This window comes from Carcharhinus amblyrhynchos, chromosome 6 (genome assembly GCF_965287045.1).
Source record: "Carcharhinus amblyrhynchos chromosome 6, sCarAmb.v2.hapA, whole genome shotgun sequence".
In the NCBI taxonomy this organism is placed as follows: Eukaryota; Metazoa; Chordata; class Chondrichthyes; order Carcharhiniformes; family Carcharhinidae; genus Carcharhinus; species Carcharhinus amblyrhynchos.
This window is the reverse complement of record NC_137329.1, coordinates 52,159,338-52,185,370: the sequence shown is the minus strand read 5'-3', so window position 1 is coordinate 52,185,370 and position 26,033 is coordinate 52,159,338. Positions and strand designations below refer to the sequence as shown.

Below are 26,033 nucleotides of genomic sequence, written 5' to 3'. Positions count from 1 at the left end.
CCAAACCTACATTCTGGATAGAGAACAATAGGGAAACATTAGCAAAACCAAGGAAATGAAGGATGGAGGGAAACTTCCAAAGCTTATGGGAAAATCAATTTGAACTGGAATCCTCCAAAAGTTATCCAAGAATTTACTGGTGAAAAATAGGATCTTAATGGTCTCTAGTTGAAGAGGAACAAAACAGCTCATGATGTTGCGTTATCTAAAGTGTCTAAATCATCCAAAAACAAATAGCAGCAGAGGCTCCACTGGTATATAATCTGGCTCGAATTTTCCAGAAGATCCCACAAATGGCGAGCCACACCTGCCACTGCAAAACACATGACCGGGGGTGTGTCTCTCTGTCAATATGCTTTAAACAAACATCAATGTATATCTTCAACACTCTCACTCAAATGGCCTTTGATTGTTATGCAAATTAACCCACTTAATGTCTGTAAAATGTTTCAGTGGTGGAAGATAATAAAAATCTCTCGGCCATACATTGTAAAACCGTCACATAACAAATGCCTTAACAGAATTGCAATTCCTCTTCCAAACAAATATGTGCATCCTTAAGGAGATAGCACCCCTTAAAGTTAGTGTACAAAACAAACAGGCTCGACAAACCAGAAAGAAATCTGTGCTGACCAAAAATGTCAGTTCAAGATGTTCTGCTCCTCGTTGTGCATTGATACTGATAACGATCCCTCCTTGTGACTGAGGGCACTCTATCCGTAAGTACAAGTAACGTGTTTACATTTGTCAAAATGAAGCTGTCCTAAAGCTGATCTGACACATCTGTCCTCCTTTGGGTTAAAGCAGGTTGAATCTGCTTATTGTGTCTAGCTCTGTAAATAACCAAATAAACTAAACCAGTTGGTATTAATCAGTCCTGCTGTTTTCTACCCACACAATGATTCAGCTGGAAAGGTGTGGAGTTTGGTTTAGACTGGCCCCAGGGAACATAGCGTGGACACCCGGGAGGACAGCAGCAGCAACAACAGCAGCAGCAGCAGCATTTGTCACGTCTCTGCGCTACAACTCGATTTTTGAGACTAACCAGCTTCTTGGCTTCATAGGCATCTCTTTCATCTCGGAGTTTCTTGTTCATCTCCCTGATTGAAAGAAAAAAGGATTGATTTGCAGTCAGCAGTCATGGACACGGCCCTGAACTACACTGGTCTCACTCACTCCATGCAGTTCATCCCACTAACCGTGAACACTAACAAGTATTCATAGTTTATCCCTGCTGAGTAGCTACGCGGGGATAAAATCTCAATTTTCAGATCCACACCCATTGCATTGGTGTTAGCTTAAAAGCTTCATTACTCTGCTGTGGCACAGTGGTTAGCACTACTGCCTCACAGCACTAGGGACCTAGGTTCGATTCCCAGCTTGTCACTGTCTGTGTGGAATCTGCACTTTCTCCCCATGTCTGCGTGGGTTTCCTCCCACAGTCCGAAGTACATGCTGGTTAGGCGCGTTGGTCATGCGAAATTCTCCCTGTGTACCCAGTCGCCAGAGTGTGGTGACTAGGGAATTTTCATAATAATCTCTAATATAAGCCTACTTGTGACACTAATAAAGAAACTTTAAAACTTTAAACTGAGTTAAATGGCCGCCATGGTATAGATGGTCATCTGAATATGGACGGTCAAACTTTACAGACCCCTCATGAGGGGGTGGGGCCATAAAATGCAGCAAACTATTCAAAACATCCTTTGACTTCAGGGGTACTGGAAAATTCCACAAGTGGGAGGGGCTGTAAAATTCTACTTACAAGCGCAGCTTGATGCTACAAGATACACCCATCCATCATTTGAAGGACACAGTTAAGCTATAACCAGGGTGAAGAGGAAAAGCTGCATGAACAGTCCATAGTGTCTACGTGGGCATCGCTGGCTGGGCCAACATTTATTACCCATCCCTAATTGTTCTTGAATGGAATGGTGTGCTAGGCCATTTTCAAAGGGCATGAAGAGTCAACCGCATTCCTGTGGCTCTGGAGTCACATGTTGGCCAGACCCAGATAGGAATAACATGTTTCCTTCCCCAAAGGACATCAGCGAACCAGATGTGTTTTTACGACAATCAATAATGGTTTCATGGTCATCATTAGATTTTCATTGAATTCAAATTTCACCATCTGCTGAGGTGGGATTTGAACCCAGGTCCCCAGAGAGTCTTTGTAATATTAATCCAGTGACAACTCTACACCACCACCACCACCACTCCTCCATTACTTGCATTAATATTTTACTAAATTTAATAAACAAGATGAAAAATACCCGAACACTAGTGAGAAAATAACCTATCAAATGTAATATCTATTGCAATCATCACTTTGTTATTACCAACGTGGAGAAACATTATGCAATTAACTATTTAGAAAATCAACTTTTGATATTTGTACTGTCACTTTGACGCTGACCATAATTACCTGAGAAGTTCCAGCTGTTTCAGTAGACTTTCTCTTTCCTTTTGCATGTTTTTTGACACATTCAGGACATCCCTGTTCAGAGAAAAGCTTGTTTAATGGTTTCAAGATTTTATTCCTGCAGCAGATTAGCCAAATGAGGGGTTGATGGAGGCTAATAGAGACATCTGTGCTCACAGTACAAGGAGTTATGTTACAGTTTCACAGCAAGCATTCCCAGCTCTCCCATTTCCCTTCAGGCAGTCCATTGCTCACTATAGAAATAAAGCCAACCTCAACTGAACTGTAAGGAGGCCATGTGGCACAGCATTCCTGCATCTGATCTAGAAGCTCCTGGTTCGAATCCCACCCCAGGATGTGATGGACAAGGAAGGTGTGTCAACAGTGTATCAACCTGCAAGATCCTTCCACACACGCAAATAGCAGGTGGTAAAAGTGGGAGAGTGTGCTGGTCAGCTATACTTGATGCAGAGTGGCACCCCTCAAGCCATAAGCCTCCGGTGATAGGCTAGCAACCTCTTCTAGGAAAGGCATTGCAATTGGAACATATGAAAGTCTACCTTCTGTGCCACAAGTTGCGGGGAGAGAAACAACAACTAGAAAGTGTTAAGAGAATTCTGTTATCTTTACCTCCTCACCTCTGTCCTGGTAAGGATATATCTCCCTTTGAGACTGTTAGATTAAAAACTCCTTAACTAAGAAAAATTCTGAAATATCATGAGATTAATCACCAGGTTTAACGGCAATTGAGTCATATGATAATCAGTCTTCCTCCCAGACATTCCCTAAGTAAACAAAATTATCTGAGGAAAAAACATACGTCATATATTTATAATAAACTTGAATTTCTTGAAGAATCCCTCACTTAGAATCTTATATCATTAAGAGTTCTAGAACATGTTAAGGATTCATGGGGTTTGCAGGATGAGATTACAGCCTGTTTAATGAGTAATATAACTCATTTCTTTTCAGTTTCAATATATATTACATATATGGCTTAGATTACATTGAAATATTACTTTGAATTTGACAAAGTTCAAATACAAACTATATTAGTTCCCCTAAGAATACTAACGAATTCTTGAATGCAGTTAAAAATAAAAATCAAAATATCCTAACAAATCTTAAAACAGCTTACAATCCAAAGTGCAAAAGAGGCTCACAAATCAAAATTTACAATGCCTGCAAAGCGGCTAACAAACTTATATCACACCCAGGACGGTCGAGGTCTATTTCAAAAGGGAACCAAAGGAATGTGATTTGCGTCTGATAAGCTCACCTTGCCAGTGGAGTCAGTGGCTCTGCCGAGACAATGGCTTCTCAACTCCAGACCCGCAAAATGGATGATAACTCTTTCAACAACTAATGACTGGAACATTATCAGTTGAAAACAAAGCCAGTTCCAGATAGTAGATAATCATCCCTTTTAAAGTTATTGTGGAGAAAGAAGGTCACATGACTCGAGACCATTTTGAAATCCTTACATGTCTCTTGAGACTGCTGTTTCAACATCAGCTGGACACAACTCCAGCAAGATGGCAAACTAAGTAATCTGTTACCATCCCTGAATTCCACAAAGCTTACTTGATTTCAAAAGTCTCTGATCAATGCCTGCCAAGTGGTCTAAGCATAGAGAGCCCACACATTTCAAGGATTTAACCAGAAATGCATCGGAAATGAACCCTGCCACAAAGAAAGCATCCTGTAGAATTTGACTTCTCTGACTCATGAAATCATGTGACCTAATATTCACTTCTGTGGTTCGTGTATTGGAAACCTTCATTTTTCAATCGTGTGTGCGTGTGCAGTCATGCCTGTTTGTGTGTCGTGGATACTTGTTCCTCGGGTTTTCTTTGGCTGTGAAATAAGCCAGCCTTCTGCAACAACCATAATGCAAATTGGATGCAGATTATTCATGAACTGGATGACACAAACCAAGGGATTGGGAAACCATACCACCACATACTTTAAAAGCAATTCAAACACCTTCTACTTAGAGATATGTGGTAAGATGAAATAAGTTTTGCCTATTTGCTTGTATCTCTCTTGTCCGTAACCGTATTCACATATAGATAACTAAACATTGGTGCAACAATTACCTTCCAATATCATCTCCTGCTAATTTGGTTTTTTTGACAAGGGTGTTCTAGATGGTATGGGACTAAAGGCAGTTAATTAATATCCCATCAATTTTAGACATAATAGATGGGTTGGCAATTTAATGTCACGGTATACAGGCTGAATATATTTTAGATTGAAGGACAGATGCTAAAAGCAAATTAAACGAAGCCTTTTAATCCTCTTGACCAAAAAGGACAACCAGTACTGTTTGTAACTCAAGGCTTTGTACATATAATTAATTACAACTGCGCTTGTGATGTGATCATTAATGTTGTCCTTAATATGTGGACTATTATTCGGAGTCCTTTCATTACCATTTGGTAGTCTTGATACGATAAAACAGATTCAATTAGCCTTAGAGTGCTCCAGCTCACTCTTTTGTACATCAGCATCGAGTACAAAACATGAACAACATGGAACACAGATTACTAAATCATTTAATGCATTTCAAACCTAATTCTGTTATTCCAAACTTGTATTCTTTGGGGGATGGAGGTTGAAATAAAATTACAGCCAAATATTTAAAATGCAGGATAAGTAATGTGGATTAATAAAGGTTGTTCAATTTAGCTAGTGATAAATTTAGGCAAAGGTTCTAAACAGTAGAGTTGTTCTCTGTTTCTCACAGGGTGACAGAGTGAATTTTGGAATATCAATTTTGGGAGAAAAATTATAACTGTGTATTATTAGGTGTTAGTATAATCTCAATCGTGGTGTTTCAGAATGTGGCAGCTAGGGCAATAAAATTTTGCTTAGCCTCGAAGAACAGTTAGGTAAAATTGTAACAAAACATTCAGCAACCTGCTGCAATAGTTTTCATCGACACAGTCCTGGAACATTACCACAATCTGCTGCTTAGCTTTCTCCAGCTACTATCCTTTGATCCACTTCATCTCCTCTGCTACTCTCTTCAACCATTTATAGCTTTCTGCATGAATGCCCCAGGCATTCAGCAACCTGGCTGTTCAAAGAGTCAATGCCGTGAGGAACAGCTCAGCATTTAAATTTATGAAGCTGCATACTGCAGGCCAAAGAAATCTGGAACTTAGATCTTGAGTTATGAGGAAAATGTGGCTTTTGTAAGGATTTAATCCATCTATGGGTAATGTTGTAAAGCCTATTATCAGCGAACGGAATATGAAGATTATAGCGGTTAAGAACGGAGCAACAGATGATCAAATACTCTCGAGGAAATGATAATTACTGTTGCAACTGGTCAAGATTAATATAAACATAAACTAAATTAGAATGATGGTTAAATGATCAATGGAAGAAGGCACTAATAAGTCATAGAGAGTTCCAGATGAATTCACATTTTAATCTCTGCATGGTGATAAATAAGAGACATCTAAATGGCAGCACAACATTTGGCACAACACTCATTTCAGTTGTACTGTTGATTAGGTTGAAAAAAGAACTTCCACATATTTAGTGCCTCATTATCACATTAAGTTGTGCCAAAGAGCTTTTCATTCAGATAGTTTCATAATCCACCTTAAATATTAAGATGATCCCCAGAAATCAACTTTACAACTCTGTTATGTTTTTCAAACATAATTTTTGTGACCAGACAGCTTTAAAGGAGAATACTACTTGAAAGCCAGCAGTGCCCAAATAAAGGGTAGATGGAGGGGTAGATGAAGATAGAGAAAAGCAAAGCGCTTGTTTCTTTCTTCCATGAGGCAGTTACTTAAAATCTAACCCCAAACCATAGACTATTCTAGTGGGTACTAAACAGGACCTGTCAATAATCTCCAAGAGCTCTCCCTTGGGCCATCAACTCTGACCGGACGTATTCCCAGACGTTTCATAACATAATCCCCTCTAGCCAACTGCCCTGTCCCAAAGTTTCCCACAAGGATCATCCAACATGTCCATCCTCATGCTATCCCATCTTCCCGTGGTTAACAATTATGTGCAAAGCAAAATTTTAATTTGCTGATTGGATGATTCCTCACCGTCAATTAAACAACCATTCCCCCCCACCCATCACTAATAAAGTTTGTACTTAATAAACAAAATTGTTGAAAGTATTTGTTTTTAAATGTTTTTATAATTCTTCTCCCCAGGTTTGGTCCTGGCAAAATCCTGAGGAGTAGTATTGAATTCCCAAAGACTCCGGGGAATCCTAGCTGGCCTCTGAATGACCAACTGAAACAGGAGCTGAGGGAGAAGTACAAGATATGAGGTAAGTGTAGGAGCTAGCCTGAATCCCACTATAAGTTATTCATGATTGTATTTTGCCTATAGAAGATGAGTAATAAAGCGACAGTGACTCAGCCTACCTGGCTTTCTGCTGATGATCATGCCGTGCCTCATCCTGGAGAATCTGAAGGTTGAATCGCGTAGTCTCCAAGTCCTGCTTGGTCCTATCCAGCTGTTCCTGCAGGTCTTCATTCATCTGCCTCAACTTTTCATTCTGAATCCTAGTTTCTGTGTGTTCATAGTTAAACTCCTCAAGCTGTTGTTCCAACTGTAAACACAGCCAGCCAGTCAGACAAGGTCCGTTGATGCAATGTCATAGCATCCATTTTTTTATTTAGTGGCTTTTCCTCTCCCATTTCCCCACCCTACTTCTCTTGATCCTTATTTGCTGCTGATTTCTCCCTTGCTGATCTATACAGAGTTACTGAGGGATCAGCAATCAAACACTGACCCTTCTGGACCCATGTGGCTGAGCTCTGCATCAGTTATGACCATTGGAGCCCACACATCTTTTTTTTAAAACTTCATTTATTAGTGTCACAAGTAGACTTACATTAACACTGCAATTAAGTTACTGTGAAAGTCCCCTAGTTGCCACACTCCAGCGCCTATTCAGGAAAACTGAGGGAAAATTTGGCATGGCCAGTGAACCTAACCAGGTCAGCAAGCAGAGGGTGACAGGTGAATGTGACATGGTGTGAGTTATAAGGAGCAGAGTTTTGGATGGTTACACAAAGCCTGTCCCACCATCTACAAGACACAAGACAAGAGTGTGATGGAATACTCTCCACTTGCCTGGATGAGTGCAGCTCCAACAACACTTGAGAAGCTCGACACCAACCAGAACAAATCAGCGATTAACCAGCTTAAAGATTCACTCCATCCATCATCAGTGCAGAGTGGCAGAAGTGTGCACCATGTAAGCGCATTGCAGCAACTCATCAAGACACTTCAACACTACTTGGCCCTGCTAAAGAGAGGGAAGTGTGTCAGTGAATGCTGTGCAGTACATTTGGTCAAGTGACTGTCATGGTTGACCATGTGTGTGTAAGCTGTAGGATTTGAAAACAGTATCAAATGTTGAAGCTATGCATGTTGCATACGAGTGATGATTGATATAGATAAGTGAGTTAGAGGAGTGTGTTGAATTGAAGAGTGGTAGGCTAATGGTAAGATGTGGCATTCATTGACGTTGACCATCTCATGGGAAAGCATTGGACTGCTTGCAGCACTGTAAGTAAGTCCTGGGGGTTAAACCTTTTGCGATGACTTCCTTGACGTACGCGCTCTCCCATGCTCACAGATTGCTGTTTGTTTTACAGTTCAGTTACATGTGATTTCATTGCTGTCACAAGTTGCAATGCACCTTTCTTTTAAGAGGTGCAGGCCAGCTTTAAGTATTACAGGGTAGCTTTAAGTAATGCTAGCACGTAGCAATATTGGGCCCTTTGCTGATGTGTGCAGCCAATGAATAGCATGATTATTGCTGGCTGCACTCGACTATTATTACAATGAGCAGGTAGTAGAATGTGTGCTTGCTGCTTGTATTACATTGAATAGGCATGGAGTAGCCAATGCCAACTTTCAATAGCTGTCCAACTTAGGCCAGTCAGTAACTTGCCTCATGTTAAAACTTGACTAATAGGAGTGTCCTTCAAAGAACATTGAGAAGTGTGCATTTGGAATATGAATGCACATCTCCATTGTCTCACAAATGTCACACCATTCAACAGTTCAGCTTTATTATCCCTCCTATAAATACAAGGAAATTTCTAAGTAAACAACTTGATAGACTTAAATTAGGAAGTAGTTAGATGCGATTCGCTGCAAATTAAATATTTGCCAAGCACCACTTCAGTTTTTGATTTCTAAGCATTTGTTTCCGTTAAGGATTTTTCCATCCCGCCTTTGGTCTCACACGAGGCTGCTTCATAGCTAATTGCTTCTTCAGTCTGCAGCATCTTTTCTGATTGTTTCACAGTACCCTCATACTGGGAAGTTTTAGCACTGCTGCCTCACAGCGCAGGGACCTGGGTTCAATTCTGGCCTTGGGTGACTGTGTGGATTTTGCACATTCTCCCCATGTCTGTGTGGGTTTCCTCCAGGTGCTCTGGTTTCCTCCCACAATCCAAAGATGTGCACGTTAGGTGGATTAGCCATGGTAAATGCATGGGGCTATGAGTATAGGACAAGGGAGTAGGCTGGGTAAGATGCTCTTTTGGAGAATGGTGCAGACCTGATGGGCTGATTGGCCTCCTTCTGCAGTATAGGGATTCTGTGGCTTAAAACTAGTAATTTAAGGGATCATATCTTCCTAACTTCATGCAGCTAATAGGGATATTATTCTTTCTTCCCCCACAACTTTACTACTTCATATCTGGAAGATGTTGGAGGGTATATGAGATGTCAGTTGCTCTCTGATGTCTTTCACAAATGACCAGTTTTCCCTATATGAGCCTAAACACTGGGTATAGCAAATCCTTTTAGACCTCAAGATGGCACGACAGACTACAAGCCAACTCGGTCTAAACCGAACTGCATTCATTGGAATAAAAGCAAAGTATTGAGGTTGCTGGAATAAAAAAGAGAAAGTGCTGGAAATACAGCAGGTTCCTAAGAAAAGTCACACTGGAGTCAAAATCTTAACTCTGTTTAATTCATTGGAGCTCTGAGTGGATCTCCCTCTCCCTTCCCTGAGAGCACATTAACTGAGATCAATTCATTCAACACCAACTTGCATTTATGTATCGTAAAACATCCTGAAATGCTTCATAGGATTGATAAACAAACAATATTTTGACATCAAGCCAGAAGAGATATTCAGGAAAGATGACCAAAAGACCAAAGAGGTAGGTTTTTAAGAATTGTCTTAAAGCAGAGGAGAGGATTAGAGGTGGAGAGAAGTTTAGGAAGTACACTTAAAGCAGGAGAGAGAATTGGAGAAGTGGAGAGGTTTACGGAGTACGCTTAAAGCAGAAGAGAGGATTAGAGAGGTGGCAAGGTTTAGGAAGTACACTTAAAGTAGGAGAGAGGATTAGAGAGGTGGCAAGGTTTAGGGAGTACATTTCCTACATAGAGCAGAGTTATTAAACCCAAGACTTTTGAATTCTGTAGAAGGATATTATTAACTGTATTCACAAAGTGAACCACTGGGGGCTCGAATAATTTTAAAATCAAATGGTCATTCCCTCAGACCTCAATGAACTTGGAAAGTAAACGTGCTGCCAGTTTTTGTATTTATTTAGATTGAGGTGTGTTACTTCCATAAAGGAATGCTTTTTATTCACTATGTATCAAACATAAGGTTTTATTCACTTGTTTGCATCATCATCTTTGGCAGTCCTAGATATCAGTCTATTTGTTTGATAGGTGAGGACCATCCATAAGAACATAAGAAATAGGAGCAGGAGTAGGCCATCTAGCCCTTCGAGCCTGCCCCACCATTCAATAAGATCATGGCTGATCTGAAGTGGATCAGTTCCACTTTCCCGCTTGCTCCCCATAACCCTTAATTCCCTTGTCTATCAAAAACCTATCTACCCGTGACTTAAATATATTTAGCGAGGTAGCCTCCACCACTTCAACGGGCAGAGAATTCCAGAGATTCACCACCCTTTGAGTGAAGAAGTTCCTCCTCAACTCTGATCTAAACTGCCCCCCACTTATCTTGAAGCTGTGCCCTCTAGTCCTGCTATCCTTTCTAAGCGGGAAGAATCTCTCTACCTCTACCCTATCCATCCCTTCATTATCTTATACATCTCTATAAGATCCCCCCCTCATCCTTCTAAACTCTAACGAGTACAGATCCAGTCTATTTAGTCTCTCTTCATAATCCAACCCCCTCATCTCCACTATCAGCCTAGTGAACCTCCTCTGCACTCCCTCCAAGGCCAAAATATCCTTGCATAAGTGCGGCGACCAAAACTACACACCGTACTCCACCTGCGGCCTCACCAGTGCCCTGTACAGTTGCAGCAAGACCTCCTTGCTTTTATATTCTATCCCCCTCGCTATAAAGGCCAGCATTCCATTCGCCTTCTTGATCACCTGCTACACCTGCAGACTGGGTTTTTGTGACTCACACACAAGGACCCCCAGGTCCCTCTGCACTGTAGCATGCTGCAGCTTTCCGCCCTTTAAATAGTAATCCCTCCTACTATTATTTCTTCCAAAGTGGATAGCCTCACACTTGCTAACATTATACTCCACCTGCCAGGTCCTCGCCCACTCGCTCAGCCTATCCAAATCCCTCTGCAGACTTTCCACACCCTCCGTGCAATTTGCTTTTCCACTCCAAGTATATAACAGCAAACATTCCATTTTAAATTATTACGTTACTGATGTCTCCACATAAATTACTGTGAATAATGACAGCCTAGGAGATACTAGCAGTGGCACGCCCATTGCAGAGGTGGAAGGGCAGGTTTCTGTAAAAATATTGAGATATTTTTACATTGCTTTCATTTTTAAAGAGAGGGAGCCTATAATGTGGAAGGGATTTGTTTGAATCAAGTTCTCAAAAAGCCCTACTTGGAACCACTGATAAGGAAAGTGCTGGAAACACAGGCTTTTATCACAGCAGGGTTGGCATGAGCACATGAATCAGAGGATTGTTTACATCCTTGGATGGTTTAGGGACCAATAAATGAGAAGAAGCACTGTGGCATAAAACATGTATGAATGAGGCCTCTCACTTCAACCATCTGAAACAAAGGCACAGCTGTAAAACATGTTGCATTCAGCAGAAAGAGAACCATAAACTAAAACACAGCAAGATAGATGGTTTATTGGAAATCCTGGAAGGCATGAAGCCACCTTCACAATTTATTACATGTAAGCACGCTAAGTTTTGGACAGAGGGCTAACGTGCTTTTCTGTATGCTTGGTAGCGGGTTTACAGTGATTTAAGATGTTTAAGCTGAAGGAATTCATACAGGACAGAAAGAGGCCATTCAGCCTATCGAGCCTGCACCATCTCTCCGAAAAAGCATCCCACCGAGGAAGAGGCAGGGGCACAGTGAAATTATCACTGGACTAGCAATCCAGAGACCCAGGGTAATGCTCTGGGGACCTGGGTTCAAATCCCACCACAGCAGGTGGTGAAATTTGACTTCAATATAGAAAATCTGGAATTAACAATCTAATGATGACCATGAAACCATTGTCAATTGTCAGAAAAACCCATCTGGTTCACTAATGTCCTTTCAAGAAGGAAATCTGCTCTCTTTACCTAGTCTGGCCTACATGTGACTCCAAACCCACGGCGATGTGGTTGACTCTCAAATGTCCTCTGAAACGGAGGGCAGTTAGAGATGAGCAATAAATCCCGGCCCAGCCAGTGACATCCATAAAAATTAATTTTGAAAAAGCCTTTCCCTTCCACCCTATTTTCTTAACTCCAAGAAAACAGTTGTTAAATCATATCTTTGTTAAAACAATTTGGTTTGAATTTCTCTTGCTGCTGCATGCACATTTTACCTTACATTTTGCAGGTAGCACTTGTTTCAAGTACAGGTGAGGGGCCTTATTCATATTTAACAACTGTCCAAATCTGTTAAGAGGTTAAGGAAAGGAGTATCCAACCATCTCCAAAAGAGGAAAGGAAAGATTGAAATATTTGCTGCCACAGAAGAGTAAAAGCCCATTTCACAGAGGAATATCGCTTTTCAAGAATAGTTAAGATTTACTATATTTACCTCAGCACAATGTTATTTTCCAAATCCGGCCTCAAACAATTGATGCTCCATTGCTGCTGCACCCTCCCTCCATCACACAGAAACATTAGATATATCAACTAGGACTTACACCTACAGGCCTTTAGGCTTAGCTCACTGACTGGTAGCAGTGGTATTGAGCATCGCCCAAAAAGGAAAGAAAATTAAGTATTCCCAGGTGACCTTCTCACAACAAAATCACTATTCAGATCTTGCCTTTGCCATTCTCTCTGCTGTAGCAGTGCTGATCAACTCCAGGAAAGCAGTCTCTTTCCTGTTTCAAAGTGTATCCAAATTACCCAATATCTAATTTTACAATAATAATAGTATCACTTTGCAGTCAGAACTGAATAGGAAGTCTTTCAGTCATGCCCCTATATATAAACATATAGAAGGTAGACAGAAAAAAAACATCTAATGAGGCAAAGCTAAAATTTTATAATACACCCACCTTGTTTGACTTAAACAAAGCTACACTCTCTTTTTAAATTGGTTTCACATGGTGTTGATGTTACTGGCTAAGGCAGCATCTGTTGTCAACACATAAATTCCCTTGTGAAGGTTCTGTAGAGCTGCCATCCTGAACAACTGTGGGGTAGGTACATCCACATTATTGTTAGGAAGAGAGTTCCAGGATTGAGTCAGTAACAGTGAGGAACGGTGAAATATTTTCAGATCAGGACAGTGAGTGATTTGGAGAGGAACTTGACAGTGTTGGTGTTCCCATGTATCTGCTGCTCTTGTCCTTCTAGGTAGGAGCAGTCACAGGTTTAGGTGGTGTTCTCTAAGGAACCTTGATGAGTTGCTACAGTGCATCTTATAGATAGTATTCTCAAGTATTGCTGGAATTGCACTCATCCAAGCAAACAGAGAGTATTCTATCACACTCCTGACCTTGTAGATGGTGGACAGGCTTTGTCGAGACAGAAGGTAAGCTACTCTCTACAGAATTCCCAGCATCTGACCTACTCTTGTAGCCACAGTATTTATATGGCTGGCACAGTTAATCTCTGGTCAATGGTGACGACCCCCCACCCCCCCCCCCCCCCCCTCTCCCCAAGATGTTGATAAAGCAGGCTTCAGAGGTGGTAATGTCAGGAGAGATGAATAGATTGACTCTTGTTGGAAATGGTCTTTGCCTGACACTTGTATGGTGCAAATGATATCACCACAAGCATGGATGTTGTCCAGGTCTTGCTGCATATGGACATGAACTACTTCAATACCTATGGACTCACAATTGATGATTAACATTTAATCTTCAGCGAACATCCCACTTCCGACCTTGCAATAGAGGGAACGTCACTGACAAAGCAGCTGAACGTGGTTGGGTGTAGGACACTACCAAAGAACTCCTGTAGTGATGTCTTGGGACTGAGATGAGTAATATTCAACAACCACAATCATCTTCCTTTGCAAACCATAACTCCAACCAGCACAGAGTTTTCTCCCTGTTACCCACTGACTCCAATTTTGCTAGAGCTCCTTGATGCCACAGTCTGTCAAAGACTGACTCAGTGTTAAGGACAGTCACATTCACCTCACCTCTTCAGCTCAGCTCTTTTGTCCATGCTGAGACCAAGGCCTCAATGAGATCAGGAACTGAACGGCCCTGTGGGAACCTAAACTGAGCATCAGTGAGCAGGTTATTTCTGACTAAGTGTCTCTTGATAGCACTGTTGATGACACCTTCCGTTACATTGTTGGTGATTGAGAGTAAACTGATGGGACAGTAATTGCCCAGGTTAGATTTTTCCTGCTTTTATAGACAGGACATATTGGGCAATTTCCCACATTGCCAGTATTGTAACTGTACAGGAACAGTTTGGCTAGGGTAATGACTAATTCTGGAACACAAGTCATCAGTAATATTGCTGGAAAGTGTTCAGGGGCCATAGCCTTTGCAATATTCAGTGGTTTCAGCCATTTCTTAATATCACATGGAGTAAATCAAATTGGCTGAAGACAGCCATCAGTGACACTACATCCTCAGGAGGAGGCCGAGACACAGTAACTTCATTGCAGTGTTAACATAAGCCTTACTTGGACTAATAAACATTTTTTACTTTAAAACTTATTCATTCAGTACTTCTGGATGAAGATGGTCACAAATGCTTCAGCCTTGTATTTGGTACAGATGTGCTGCGCTCCCCTATAAGGGAGAATGGGGATAATTGTGGGACTTCCTCCTCTTCCTTCTGTTGTCATAGAACATAGAACATAGAACATTACAGCGCAGAACAGGCCCTTCGGCCCACGATGTTGCGCCGACCAGTTACAAACACAATGACCCACTAGCCTATACCAATCCCTTTTCGTCCATAAACCTATCCAGAGATCTCTTAAACGCCCCCAAACTAGACGCATTTACAACTGCAGCAGGCAGGGCATTCCAATCCCTCACCACCCGCTGGGTAAAGAACCTACCCCTGACATCCGTCCTGTAGCTACCCCCCCTTAATTTAAAGCCATGCCCCCTCGTGCTAGCTTTCTCCATCCGAGGAAAAAGGCTATCACTATCCACCCTATCTAAACCTCTAATCATCTTATATGTTTCAATAAGATCCCCTCTTAGCCGCCTTCTTTCCAACGAAAACAACCCTAAATCCCTCAGTCTCTCCTCATAGGACCTCCCCACCATACCAGGCAACATCCTAGTAAACCTCCTCTGCACCCTCTCCAACGCCTCCACATCCTTCTTGTAATGCGGGGACCAGAACTGCACACAGTACTCCAAGTGCGGCCGCACTAGAGTAGTGTACAGTTGCAACATTACACTGCGACTCCTAAATTCAATCCCCCTACCAATAAACGCCAAGACACCGTACGCCTTCTTAACAACCTTATCTACTTGATTCCCAACTTTCAGGGATCTATGTACACACACACCTAGATCCCTCTGTTCATCCACACTATTCAAAGTCCTCCCGTTAGCCCTATACTCGACACATCTGTTGCTCCTACCAAAGTGAATTACCTCACACTTCTCTGCATTAAATTCCATCCGCCACCTCTCGGCCCAGCTCTGCAACCTATCTAAGTCTCCCTGCAGACTATGACACCCTTCCTCACAATCTACCACACCTCCAATTTTGGTGTCATCAGCAAATTTACTAATCCACCCAACTATACCCTCATCCAGATCATTAATAAAAATTACAAACAACAGTGGCCCCAAAACAGATCCCTGAGGCACACCACTCGTAACTGTACTCCATGATGAATATTTACCATCCACCACCACCCTCTGTCTCCTATTATGACAGAATGTGGCAGGGCTGCAGAGATGGATCTAATTTGTTGGCTGCAGTTTTTCTGAGCTCTGTCTATTACTTGCTTCTTCCTCTGTTTGGCATGCAAGTTGTCCTGTGTTCTAGTTTCACCAGGTTGACGCCTCATTGTTAGGCATGCCTGGTAGCACTCTCTGAATGCCTTCCTTCACTCTTCATTGAACCAGGCTCGATCCCCCAGCTCAATGGTATGCTAGAACGGGAAGTATGTTGGACCATGAGGTTACAGATTGTGGTTGAATACGATCTTGCCGCTGCCGACGGCCCTCAGTGTCACATGAGTGCCCAGTTTTGAGTTGCTGGATCTGATCAAAATCTATCACATTTAGCATGGCGGTAGTGCCACACAACACAATGGAGAGTATAGTCAATGTGAAGACAGATTTCATCTCCACAAGAACTACATGATGGTCACTCTTACTGATTCTGCCATGTAGAGAAAGCTTGCCCTCAAAGCCATTCGATTGTGTCTATAGGTATTTCTTACAGTTTATAGTCAGAATGAAAGGCTGGCAAAAATCACCTACTGAGCAACCTGGACCCAAGACTTCAACAAAATGGGCATCTGGTGCTTATTGTAATAGGCTAACAAATATGTAACTTACAGTTTTGTGAACAATTTTAACATTTGGAGCAATTTACATTATAGCTGTCTTTCATCCAGATACAATTGTTCAGATGAAACACTTGTGAATGAAATTTTTTAAAAAATATTCATTTGCAAGATGTGGCTAGGCTGGAACTTATTGCCCATCACTCATCACCTTTCTGAAGGTGGTGGTGAGCTGCCTTCTTGAACCTCAACAACTGCTGAGATGTAGGTACAGCTATAGTGCTGTTAGGGAAGGAGTTCCAAGATTTGACCTAGCAACAATGAAAGCGTAGCAGCAATGGTAGCACAGTGGTTAGCACTGATGCCACACACACCGGGGACCCAGGTTCAATTCCCAGCTGAGGGCACTGTCTGTGCGGAGTCTGCACATTCTCTCTTTGTTTGTGTGGGTTTCCTCCCGCAGTACGAAAGACATGCCAATTAGGTGGATTGGCCATGCTAAATTCACTCTCAGTGTACCCGAACAGGAGCCAGAGTGCGACGACTAGAAGATTTTCACAGTAACTTTATTACAGTGTTAATGTGAACCTACTCGTGACAATAATAAATAAACTTTAAACTATATATTTCCAAGTAAGGATGGTGAGTGACTTGGAGAGAAGCCTCCAGGTGGTGGTGTTCCCAAACACCTGCTTCCCTTGTCCTTCTAGATCGTAGTGGTCATGGGTTTGGAAGCGATGCCCAAAGTACCTTGGCGTGTTCCCACAGTGCATATTGGAAACCATTCGGCCCATCGAGTCTGGTCCACCACTCAATCATGACTGATATGTTTCTCAACCCCATTCTGCCACCTTTTCCCCATAACTTCTGATCCCCTTACCAATCAAGAACCTGTCTATCTCCATCTTCAGTACACTCAAGGCCTCTGTGGTAATGAATTCTACAGATTCACCACCCTCTGGTTGAAGAAATTCCTCCTCATCTCGGTTCTACATGGTCACCCCTTTACTCTTAGGCTGTGCCCTTAGATCCTAGTCTCTCCCACTGATGGAAACATCTTCTCCACGTCCACCATATCCTGGCCCTTCAATATTCTGTACACACTGCTGCCACTTTTCATCGATGGTGGAGAAATTGAATGTTTCTGGATAGGTTAGCAATCACGCAGGCTATATTTTAAACTTCTTAAATGAAACTCTATTTCTCCCCCTCCCACAACATTCTCTCTATGGAAAAATTGTCAAAAAACATCCCATAGTTAACCAATACATTGAAAAGACCTGTGAGCTTTCACATAAGTCACATCATACCTTCTTCTGCTTAAGAATTATATTTTCTAAGTCCTGCTCCTTACTCTTCAGTTCTCTCTGCAGCTGATGGTTTCGATCGTTGTGCTTCCATATATCCTGCAGGGATGTATTGCAAGAACAATCAATTAAAATGCTGCAGTGTACTAGTTAGCCTTTTTTTTAAGCATCCTGCAGTAAACGGAGCTGGTTAAAATACTCTGTCCTTCCTCAGAGTAACCATATTTTTTAAATCAAATACAGGAGCACAGCCCATTTGCCCACATTACCCAAGACCACTGAGCATGCAGTTCCTGAGACCTCCACATCTAATTCAGTTCCTGGGACATCCACACTGCCTCATTCCACTCACTGCCCATCAATCCTGTTACTAGCAGCTACAGTACTTGGCCAATTTCGCTCTGGGGCTGTTTTCTCTTCAAACAAATTTCAAAGGAAACACATGCAAGACCTGGTCATGATCCAGGGACTTGATCCCCTCCATAAACTGAAATGCCTTTGTGAGTCCACCCTTCTTCCTCTTGAAGAGCGATTGGCATCTCTTCTGTCAATCCGAGCACTCCTTACCACACAGCCCCAGCCACTTTATTGACTAACCCCAGGGCAGCTTGGGATCACGAGGTTTTCCAATTTGAACCCGTGTAGTCACTAATTGTATTTGTTTGGGGCTGAGTTTCATTAACTGGGGTCTATTCCAGAAAAGTTGGTTGCCCAGGGATGCAGTATTTCATCTGGGACTGTCCTTGGAATGCACAGACATCTCGGTCTATTAAATAATGAGGGGCATAGATAGTCTTGATAGTCAACATCTACAGGGGAGTCTAAAACTAGAGGGCATAGATTTAAGATGAGAGGGGAGAGATACAAAAGGATCCAGAGGGGCCATTCCTTCACTCTGAGGGTGGTGAGTGTCTGGAACGAGCTGCCAGAGGCAGTAATAGATAATTTTGTCTTTTAAAATCTATTTAGACAGCTACATGGGTAAGATGGGTATAGAGGGATGTGGCCAAATTGGACTAGTAGTAAAAACAGGGTGGCATGGACAAGGTAGTCCACAAGGCCTGTTTCCATGCTGTAAACCTCTATGCTCTATGACATCTGGCCACCCTCACCTTGGTTAACCTGCTGTAAAATGCATCATCTGTTCTCTGCTTGTGGCCAGTTAGGTTCCAGGATAATCATTCCCTCTGTCTCCAGTACAAGATAGTAAGAAGTCTCACAATACCAGGTTAAAGTCCAACAAGTGTATTTGATAGTAAACCCACAAGCTTTTGGAACGCTGTTCATCAGGTGTGTGGAAGGTTCTGATCAGAGAAGGGCATATAAAGGCACACACAATTTACAGAATACCGATTAGAATGCAAGTCTTCACAGCTAATCTCACAATGCTCCACTTCTCCAGCTTCCACCCTAAACACGTTAAAGAAGCCATCCCCTACGGACAAGCTCTCCATATACACAGGATCTGCTCAGACGAGGAGGATCGCAACAGACACCTCCCAGATGCTGAAAGATGCTCTCATAAGAACAGGATATGACGTTTGACTCATCGATCGACAGTTCTGATCCGCCACAGCGAGAAACCGCACTGACTTCCTCAGAAGACAAACTCGGGACACGGTGGACAGAGTACCCTTCGTCGTCCAGTACTTTCCCGGAGCGGAGAAGCTACGACATCTTCTCCGGAGTCTTCAACATGTCATTGATGAAGACGAACATCTCGCCAGGGCCATCCCCACATCCCCACTTCTTGCCTTCAGACAAATGCACAACCTCAAACAGACCATTGTTCACAGCAAACTACCCAGCCTTCAGGAGAACAGTGACCACGACACCACACAACCTTGCCACAGCAATCTTTGCAAGACGTGGATCATCGACATGGATGACATCATCTCACGTGAGAACACCATTCACCAGGTACACAGTAAATACTCTTGCAACTCAGCCAACGTTGTCCACCTAATAGGCTGCAGGAAAGGATGTCCCAAAGCATGGTACATTGGGGAGACCATGCAGATGCTAGGACAATGGATGAATGAACATCGCTTGACAATCACCAGGCAAGACTGTTCCCTTCCTGTTGACAAACACTTCAGTGGTCATGGGCAGTTGGCCTCTGATCTTCGGGTAAGCATTCTCCAAGGCGGCCTTCACGACACACGACAGCGCAGAGTCGCTGAGCAGAGACTGATAGCCAAGTTCAGCACACGAGGACGGCCTCAACAGGGACCTTGGGTTCATGTCACACTATCTGTAATCCCCATGACTTGCCTAAACTTGCAACATCTCACTTACTTACGAACAGCATTCCAAAAGCTTGTTGGACTTTAACATGGTGGTGTGAGACCTCTTACTGTGTTTACCCCAGTCCAATGCCAGCATCTCCACATCCAGTACAAGATGCCAGCCTTGGCTCAGTGATTACATTCTGCCTTTGAATCAGAAGGTTGTGGGTTTAATCTCCACTCCAGAGATCTGAGCAGGTAAACTCGGTTGATGAGTCAATGAAAAACCGAGATGGTGCTGCATAGTACGAAGTGACATTTTTTTCAGAAGAAACATTAAGGCACCATTCTGGCTGCCTGCTCAGTGAATGTCAGCAATCCCATGGCACTACTTGAAGAGGAATTTTCCCAGTATCCCAACCAAAATGTATCCTTCACCTAACATCTTTCAAAAGGTTTTCTAGTCACTTTAAGGAAAAGGGAAGAACTTGAATTTATATATCACCTTTCACAATCTCACGACTTCCCAAAGTGCTTTCACAGCCAACACAGTACCTTTGGAGTGTATTCATTGTTATCTTGAGGGAGACACCTGTTTGTGTATAGTAAGCTCCCACAAGCCACAATGAGATAAATGACAAGATTATCTGGTTTATCAATGCTGGGTGAAGGAAATATAGATGCCATGTGCCAAATTTGACATATAATGAATAGATTCCTTGGGATACACCAAAACATAAGTTCATATCCAGAGTTCTGAGGGAATGATTATTAAAAACCGTTTAGCAGAAATGGAACATAATTGAATTATTGATGCCTCCAAAACAACTCAACAGTTACCTGACTCAACAGCTTCTCTTTCTCTCTTTTAATCTGTTGCTCCATTTCTTCATACAGGTATCGGACCTCTCGGTCATGATCACACTCCCTCCTGGATTTAAGGGAAAGAAAGGAGATTCAGACTAGAAAATAGAAACTCTCTGCACACTTTCACACTAATTGCGGCAACAGACAGATTCTGAACAAAATAAATCATCTTGAAATAATCTTCTTTTAATTTAACATGGAAACAGTTAGTGACCGAACAAAGAAAAATAGCATTTTAAGTTAATAGCAGGAAAGCAAAAAGAGTCAAACATTCAAACAGAAAGCTTAAGATTTCATTTCTGACACCTTTGCATGACATTTTGATTCTCTTCTTGCTATTTTCTCTCCTCCTGTCAAGAATTTAAGACCCAAGTGTACATACTTCCTTTGCCAACCTAGACAGTTAGTGCTGCCCTATTCACTATGGGTGTAGAAGACATTATGGCCTAACTCAGTGTCTGTCTTCACCTGAAATCTGTAAATAAACATTTTTCAGTGGGGATTGCTGGATAATCATCAGGAACCAAGTCAATTTTTGCAACCTTTGAATGCAAGACACAGTCCAAGCTTACTAAAGATTGCAACGGATTACCGCTTCAATGCTTGTTCCATAGTTTCCTTGTCATGCTGCACTTCCTGGATGTGCGTCGAAACTTTCGATAAAAACTGTTCAAAGTTAGCCAGCAGCTCAGGCTTGTCTCTCCTTAATCTGGTCCATAACTCCCTCACTTCACTTTGGCTGGAAGGGAAGAAAAGGAAGACTTTACCCACTCATATCCAATATGAACAGTAGGTTAATGGATCACTCCAATGCTGTCATATGAATGGATTATGTCAGTGTTCTAAGCCATAGATATTCCATCAGCTACAATAGTGCTGGTCAATCTGTGAAATAGTTGGATCACATTATGTTTTGGATGTGCTGTGCTGCCTAAATGTTAATCTATATAGACAGGTATCCCACCTGTCGAACAACAACTTTCCCTGATCTGAACTTACTTCTTTTACACATGTGCAATCTTTGAAGGCAGTTTGAGCAAACATTTGGTCATACAAGGCCAAGCCCAAATCACACCATGTGAGCAGAGAGGACACCAGCCAATCAGGCTCACCAATTTCAAGTGGGTACAGCCTTTCCTTACCTTGTCATACAAAATTATCAATGCGCTTTGCTTCCCCACATCACTGAGTTATTTATCTTAACTTAAAATAACTCCAAATTGACCACATTCATTTCCCTCTTAACCTAACTGTATCCTTTGCAAGATCTAAAGGCTAGCCTTTCATTGCTGCTTTTATCACATACCAAATTTATAAGTTGTTAACCTGTCCATTGAATAAAGTACTGCCCTACTGCTTTTGTTGTGATGCCTTGTGACCAAAAGATGAACAGTGGTCAAAGTTGAATCAATTTTCAATGACTACCACTTACTCCAAACCAAACCAGAAATAAAGTTATATTGTACACAGGATAAGTTCTGCTGACTTTTGTTAATATTTACAGTCCTGGATCCAATTTTACAGGAGCTCATTAAAAAGCCAAGTAAATTCCCACTAACATGGTTAGATTTCCAATTATGTCTTTGTCTCTTTCAGTCTGTACAAGAGTTCTTCATCTCTCTCTGTCTCTCTAATACATGCCAGTATATTAAACTTTCTAACAAAACCATAAGGGTTTTTTCCTTCAGTTCCCACTTTCCTCATATCCTGAAAGCACAAATTGTTGGGAGTAAAGTTGGTGGGGGGATGGTGGCATAGTAGTGATCTCATTGGACTCGTAATCCAGACTAGTGTTCTTGGAGAACAGGATCAAATCCCACCATGGTGGTAGATGGAATTTAAATTTAATTACTTCAAATATCTGGAATTGAAAGCTAGTCTCAGTAACGGTGGCCATGAAGTGATCGTTGACTGTCATAAAAACCTATCTGGTTCACTAACGCCCTTTAGGGAAGGAAACTGGCACAGTGGCATAGTGACTAGCATTACTGCCTCACAGTGCCAGGGACCTGGGTTTGATTCCTAGCTTCAGTGACTGTGCAGAATCTGCACGTCCTCCCTGTGTCAGGTCCATTTGTGATTCCAGATGCACTGCAATGTGATTGACTCTTAACTGCCCTCTGAAATGTCTTAAGAAGTCACTCAATTCAAGGGCAATTAGGGAGGGGCAACAAATGATAATCTTGCCAGTGATGCTCAAATCCCATTTCGTATAACCTCTTCGGTATCTCTTGTACCAGAAGTCAAAGGTAAGGAATGTCAGCACAATTGCCTGACATGGAAAGTTGCCCAGTGAAACCTGATTTGATTATCAACCAACACCTACACACAAGATATCTCCCAGGGTCAGGTCTCAAACAATAATGAGACGGAGTACAGGAAAGAGATAGAGAATCTGGTGCAATGATAATTATCTCTCTCAATGTCAGCAAAATAAAGGAGATAGTCATCAGAAAGAAGATAAAGAAGCGTAGTGAAGGACATGTCCCTACACAGACCAGCCTCCCATCCATTGACTCTGCCTACACTTCCTGCTGCCTCAGAAAAGCAGCCAACATAATCAAGGACCTATGCATTCCTGACATATTTTCTTCAACCTTTTCTCGGTGAAAAAAAATACAAAAGTCTGAGGCCACATACCGACCAACTCAAGTACAGCTTCTTCCCTGCTGCTATCAGAGTTTTGAATGGACCTATTATATATTAAGTTGATCTTTCACTACATCCTATCTATAACTGTAACACTATATTATGCACTCTCTCCTTTTCTTTTCCCTTATATACTCTATGAATGGTATGCTTTGTCTGTAGAGCACACAAAAAGCAATACTTTTCACTGTATACCAATAGTACATTCCACAGACACATCCATGGTCCACGCCTTGCCCACTCCAATTCTCGTGGCAGGTGGGGGCGTGGAAAATTCCGGCCCATAGTTTCTCAATGGGATAAGGAATAGAGCTTTTTGACAGTTCATGAAGTGAAGCATGGTGGGAATTTTAATTTCATATTTAAAAACAACAATACTGGCACTACAGAAATGTTCAACCAAAGAGGAATAAAACTTAACGCAAAGATATTCTTGTGGTTTGGTCCACTTGTTAAGAATTTGACTCTGGACAGTATTGAATGCAAGAGACAAAATGAATGACTGAACCAGAATTGTAGAATACTTACTCCTCAAAGATCTGTGAAGCGCCAAGGTGCTGCATCATAAAACAAAATCGCTTCTCTTCCTCATCGTCTATGATATCCAGGTCGTCAGACCAGCCAGACTCGAATGTTTCCTCAAGCTGGGAGCTTTCTAGCCTCTCTGTTGCTGGCGATACCTCGACGCCTATAAATTGACCTGTATATCCAAGAAACACTCTTACAAGCTACTCACCAATAGATCAAGAAGAACTCAAACTTAGACAAGCAAAGCCCCTGGGGTTGCTTCTAGTCAGACAAACAGGCCAGCTTCAGAGAAGGGAAGTTGGTTGCATAAGATGAGTGACCAAGTTGTTTGCAATTATCTGATAAAGCCATGGTTGCAAAATCCATCATACTGACACCTGGGCTTTATAAATACAGGCATAAAGTTTTTCCAAAGCAATATAAAAAGTTTGGGCACATACTGGGTGCCCAAAGGATGTGGGGGTCTAAAACAGGAGAAACACTAGAGCCCCTGATTTGTTTCCTTGGCCCTACCCCCTGTATGCTGCTAGTATGGGATTCATGACAACATTGCCGTTGAAAGTCATGGGCAAATGGTTAGATTCTCCCTTGTGTGATGTGAATGCTACTTGCCTCTCATCAGCCCAAACGTAATGTTAGCCAGTAATTCTGAGAATCGACAATGGTTTTATGGTTACGCTTACCAAGACTAACCTTTTAAAATTCCAGACTTATTTACCAAATTCAAATTCCACTAGCTGCCGTGGTGGGATTTGAACCAATTGCCCCAGAACATTAGCCTGGGTCTCTGGATTATTAGTCTGGTGCCATTACCACTGCATTCATGTCTCCCTTTGCATGATAAAGTAATAATTCTATCAATAATGTTCAATTCCAACACTTCATAGAAATCATAGAAACCCTACAGTGCAGAAGGAGGCCATTCAGCCCATCGAGTCTGCACTGACCACAATCCCAGGCCCTACCCCCATATCCCTACATATTTTACCCACTAATCCCTCTAACCTACACATCTCAGGACACTAAGGGTAGTTTAAGCACGGCCAATCAACCTAATCTGCTCATCTTTGGACTGTGGGAGGAAACCGGAGCACCCAGAGGAAACCCATGCAGACATGACAAGAATGTGCAACCTCCACACAGACAGTGACCCAAGCCGGGAATTGAACCCAGGTCCCTGGGTTATGGTTAATCAATGTGCAGTTATCATATTGACATTTCCTTCTGAAATGTTAGAACCCTGCCATCAGGGTCAAATAGGGATCAGCAGCCACCACACTTGAAAATGACCACTCAGTATGATCTTCACTAGGGTGACCAACTAATTGCCAGGAGGCAGGCTCCAGCTCTTGAAGCAGCAGATCAATCACAGGCCTTCCAGTTTGAAAACAACAGCAGGCTGTGCTGGTAGATAAGAGAGGTAATTTCAAAATGGAGGTGCCCTCTCTCCAGCTTATATGTGTTTCAGTTAAAAATGCATTTGCAGCCAGGCTACCACTAGGGGGAGGTTGTCTCCTGAAAGGGTGGCCTGCGGCTGCACCAGGAAGATAGGTGGGGAGGGGAGGGGGCATTGGGCTTGTCTGGAGTGCTGGCATCCCAATATGTTGCTGGAAAGCAGCTAAATTGGTCGCCACCATTTGTGGAACCCGGAGGCCAACTGGAAAATCCCAGTTAACTTCCTTTAATTACCTCAAATGGCCCTTAGTGAATGGGAGTACCGATCAGGACGGAAGCAAGGAACCTTCATCCAGGCCAGTGATATATTTTAGTGCCTGCCTCTATCCAATTCGCACTCCAACAGGAGCTAAAAATCAAGCCCTAGGTTTTTCATCAAGCTTCCAGCAGAGGCATAGAGTTTACTGGAGGTCAGTTATTTGGTACTGCAGAGAGATAGAGAAAGTTTTCCTAAACATCCAAATAAATCATAAACTTTTCATTTTGTTACAAATGCTGAGCTTTACAAGACAGTTAGGTTTTAGAATGTCCCCTTTAATTGAACATGAGACAGGATGTTCATAGAATAGAATCACTACAGTGCAGAAGGAGGCCATTTAGCCCATCGAGACTGCACCAACTATCTAACAAACCAGGCTTCCCACCCTATACCTGTAATCCCCCCTCCCTCATTTATCCTACTCAGCTGTCAACC

General features: G+C 42.3%; 1 protein-coding gene across 2 annotated transcripts in view; it reads right to left on the bottom strand.

The window, feature by feature from the left end:
* The window catches only part of LOC145343922 (EF-hand calcium-binding domain-containing protein 4B-like), a 163,623-nt gene that overhangs the window by 42,855 nt on the left and 94,735 nt on the right, over window positions 1-26,033 (bottom strand). For both annotated transcript variants that reach the window (XM_080190456.1, XM_080190455.1), the window contains 7 exons: window positions 23,885-24,056; window positions 21,300-21,446; window positions 20,681-20,771; window positions 17,616-17,711; window positions 6,829-7,016; window positions 2,426-2,497; window positions 1,046-1,100 (listed from right to left, as the gene is read on the bottom strand). In XM_080190456.1, the coding sequence (XP_080046582.1) occupies window positions 1,046-1,100; window positions 2,426-2,497; window positions 6,829-7,016; window positions 17,616-17,711; window positions 20,681-20,771; window positions 21,300-21,446; window positions 23,885-24,056 (821 nt within the window). The remainder of the gene's footprint in view (window positions 1-1,045; window positions 1,101-2,425; window positions 2,498-6,828; window positions 7,017-17,615; window positions 17,712-20,680; window positions 20,772-21,299; window positions 21,447-23,884; window positions 24,057-26,033) is intronic.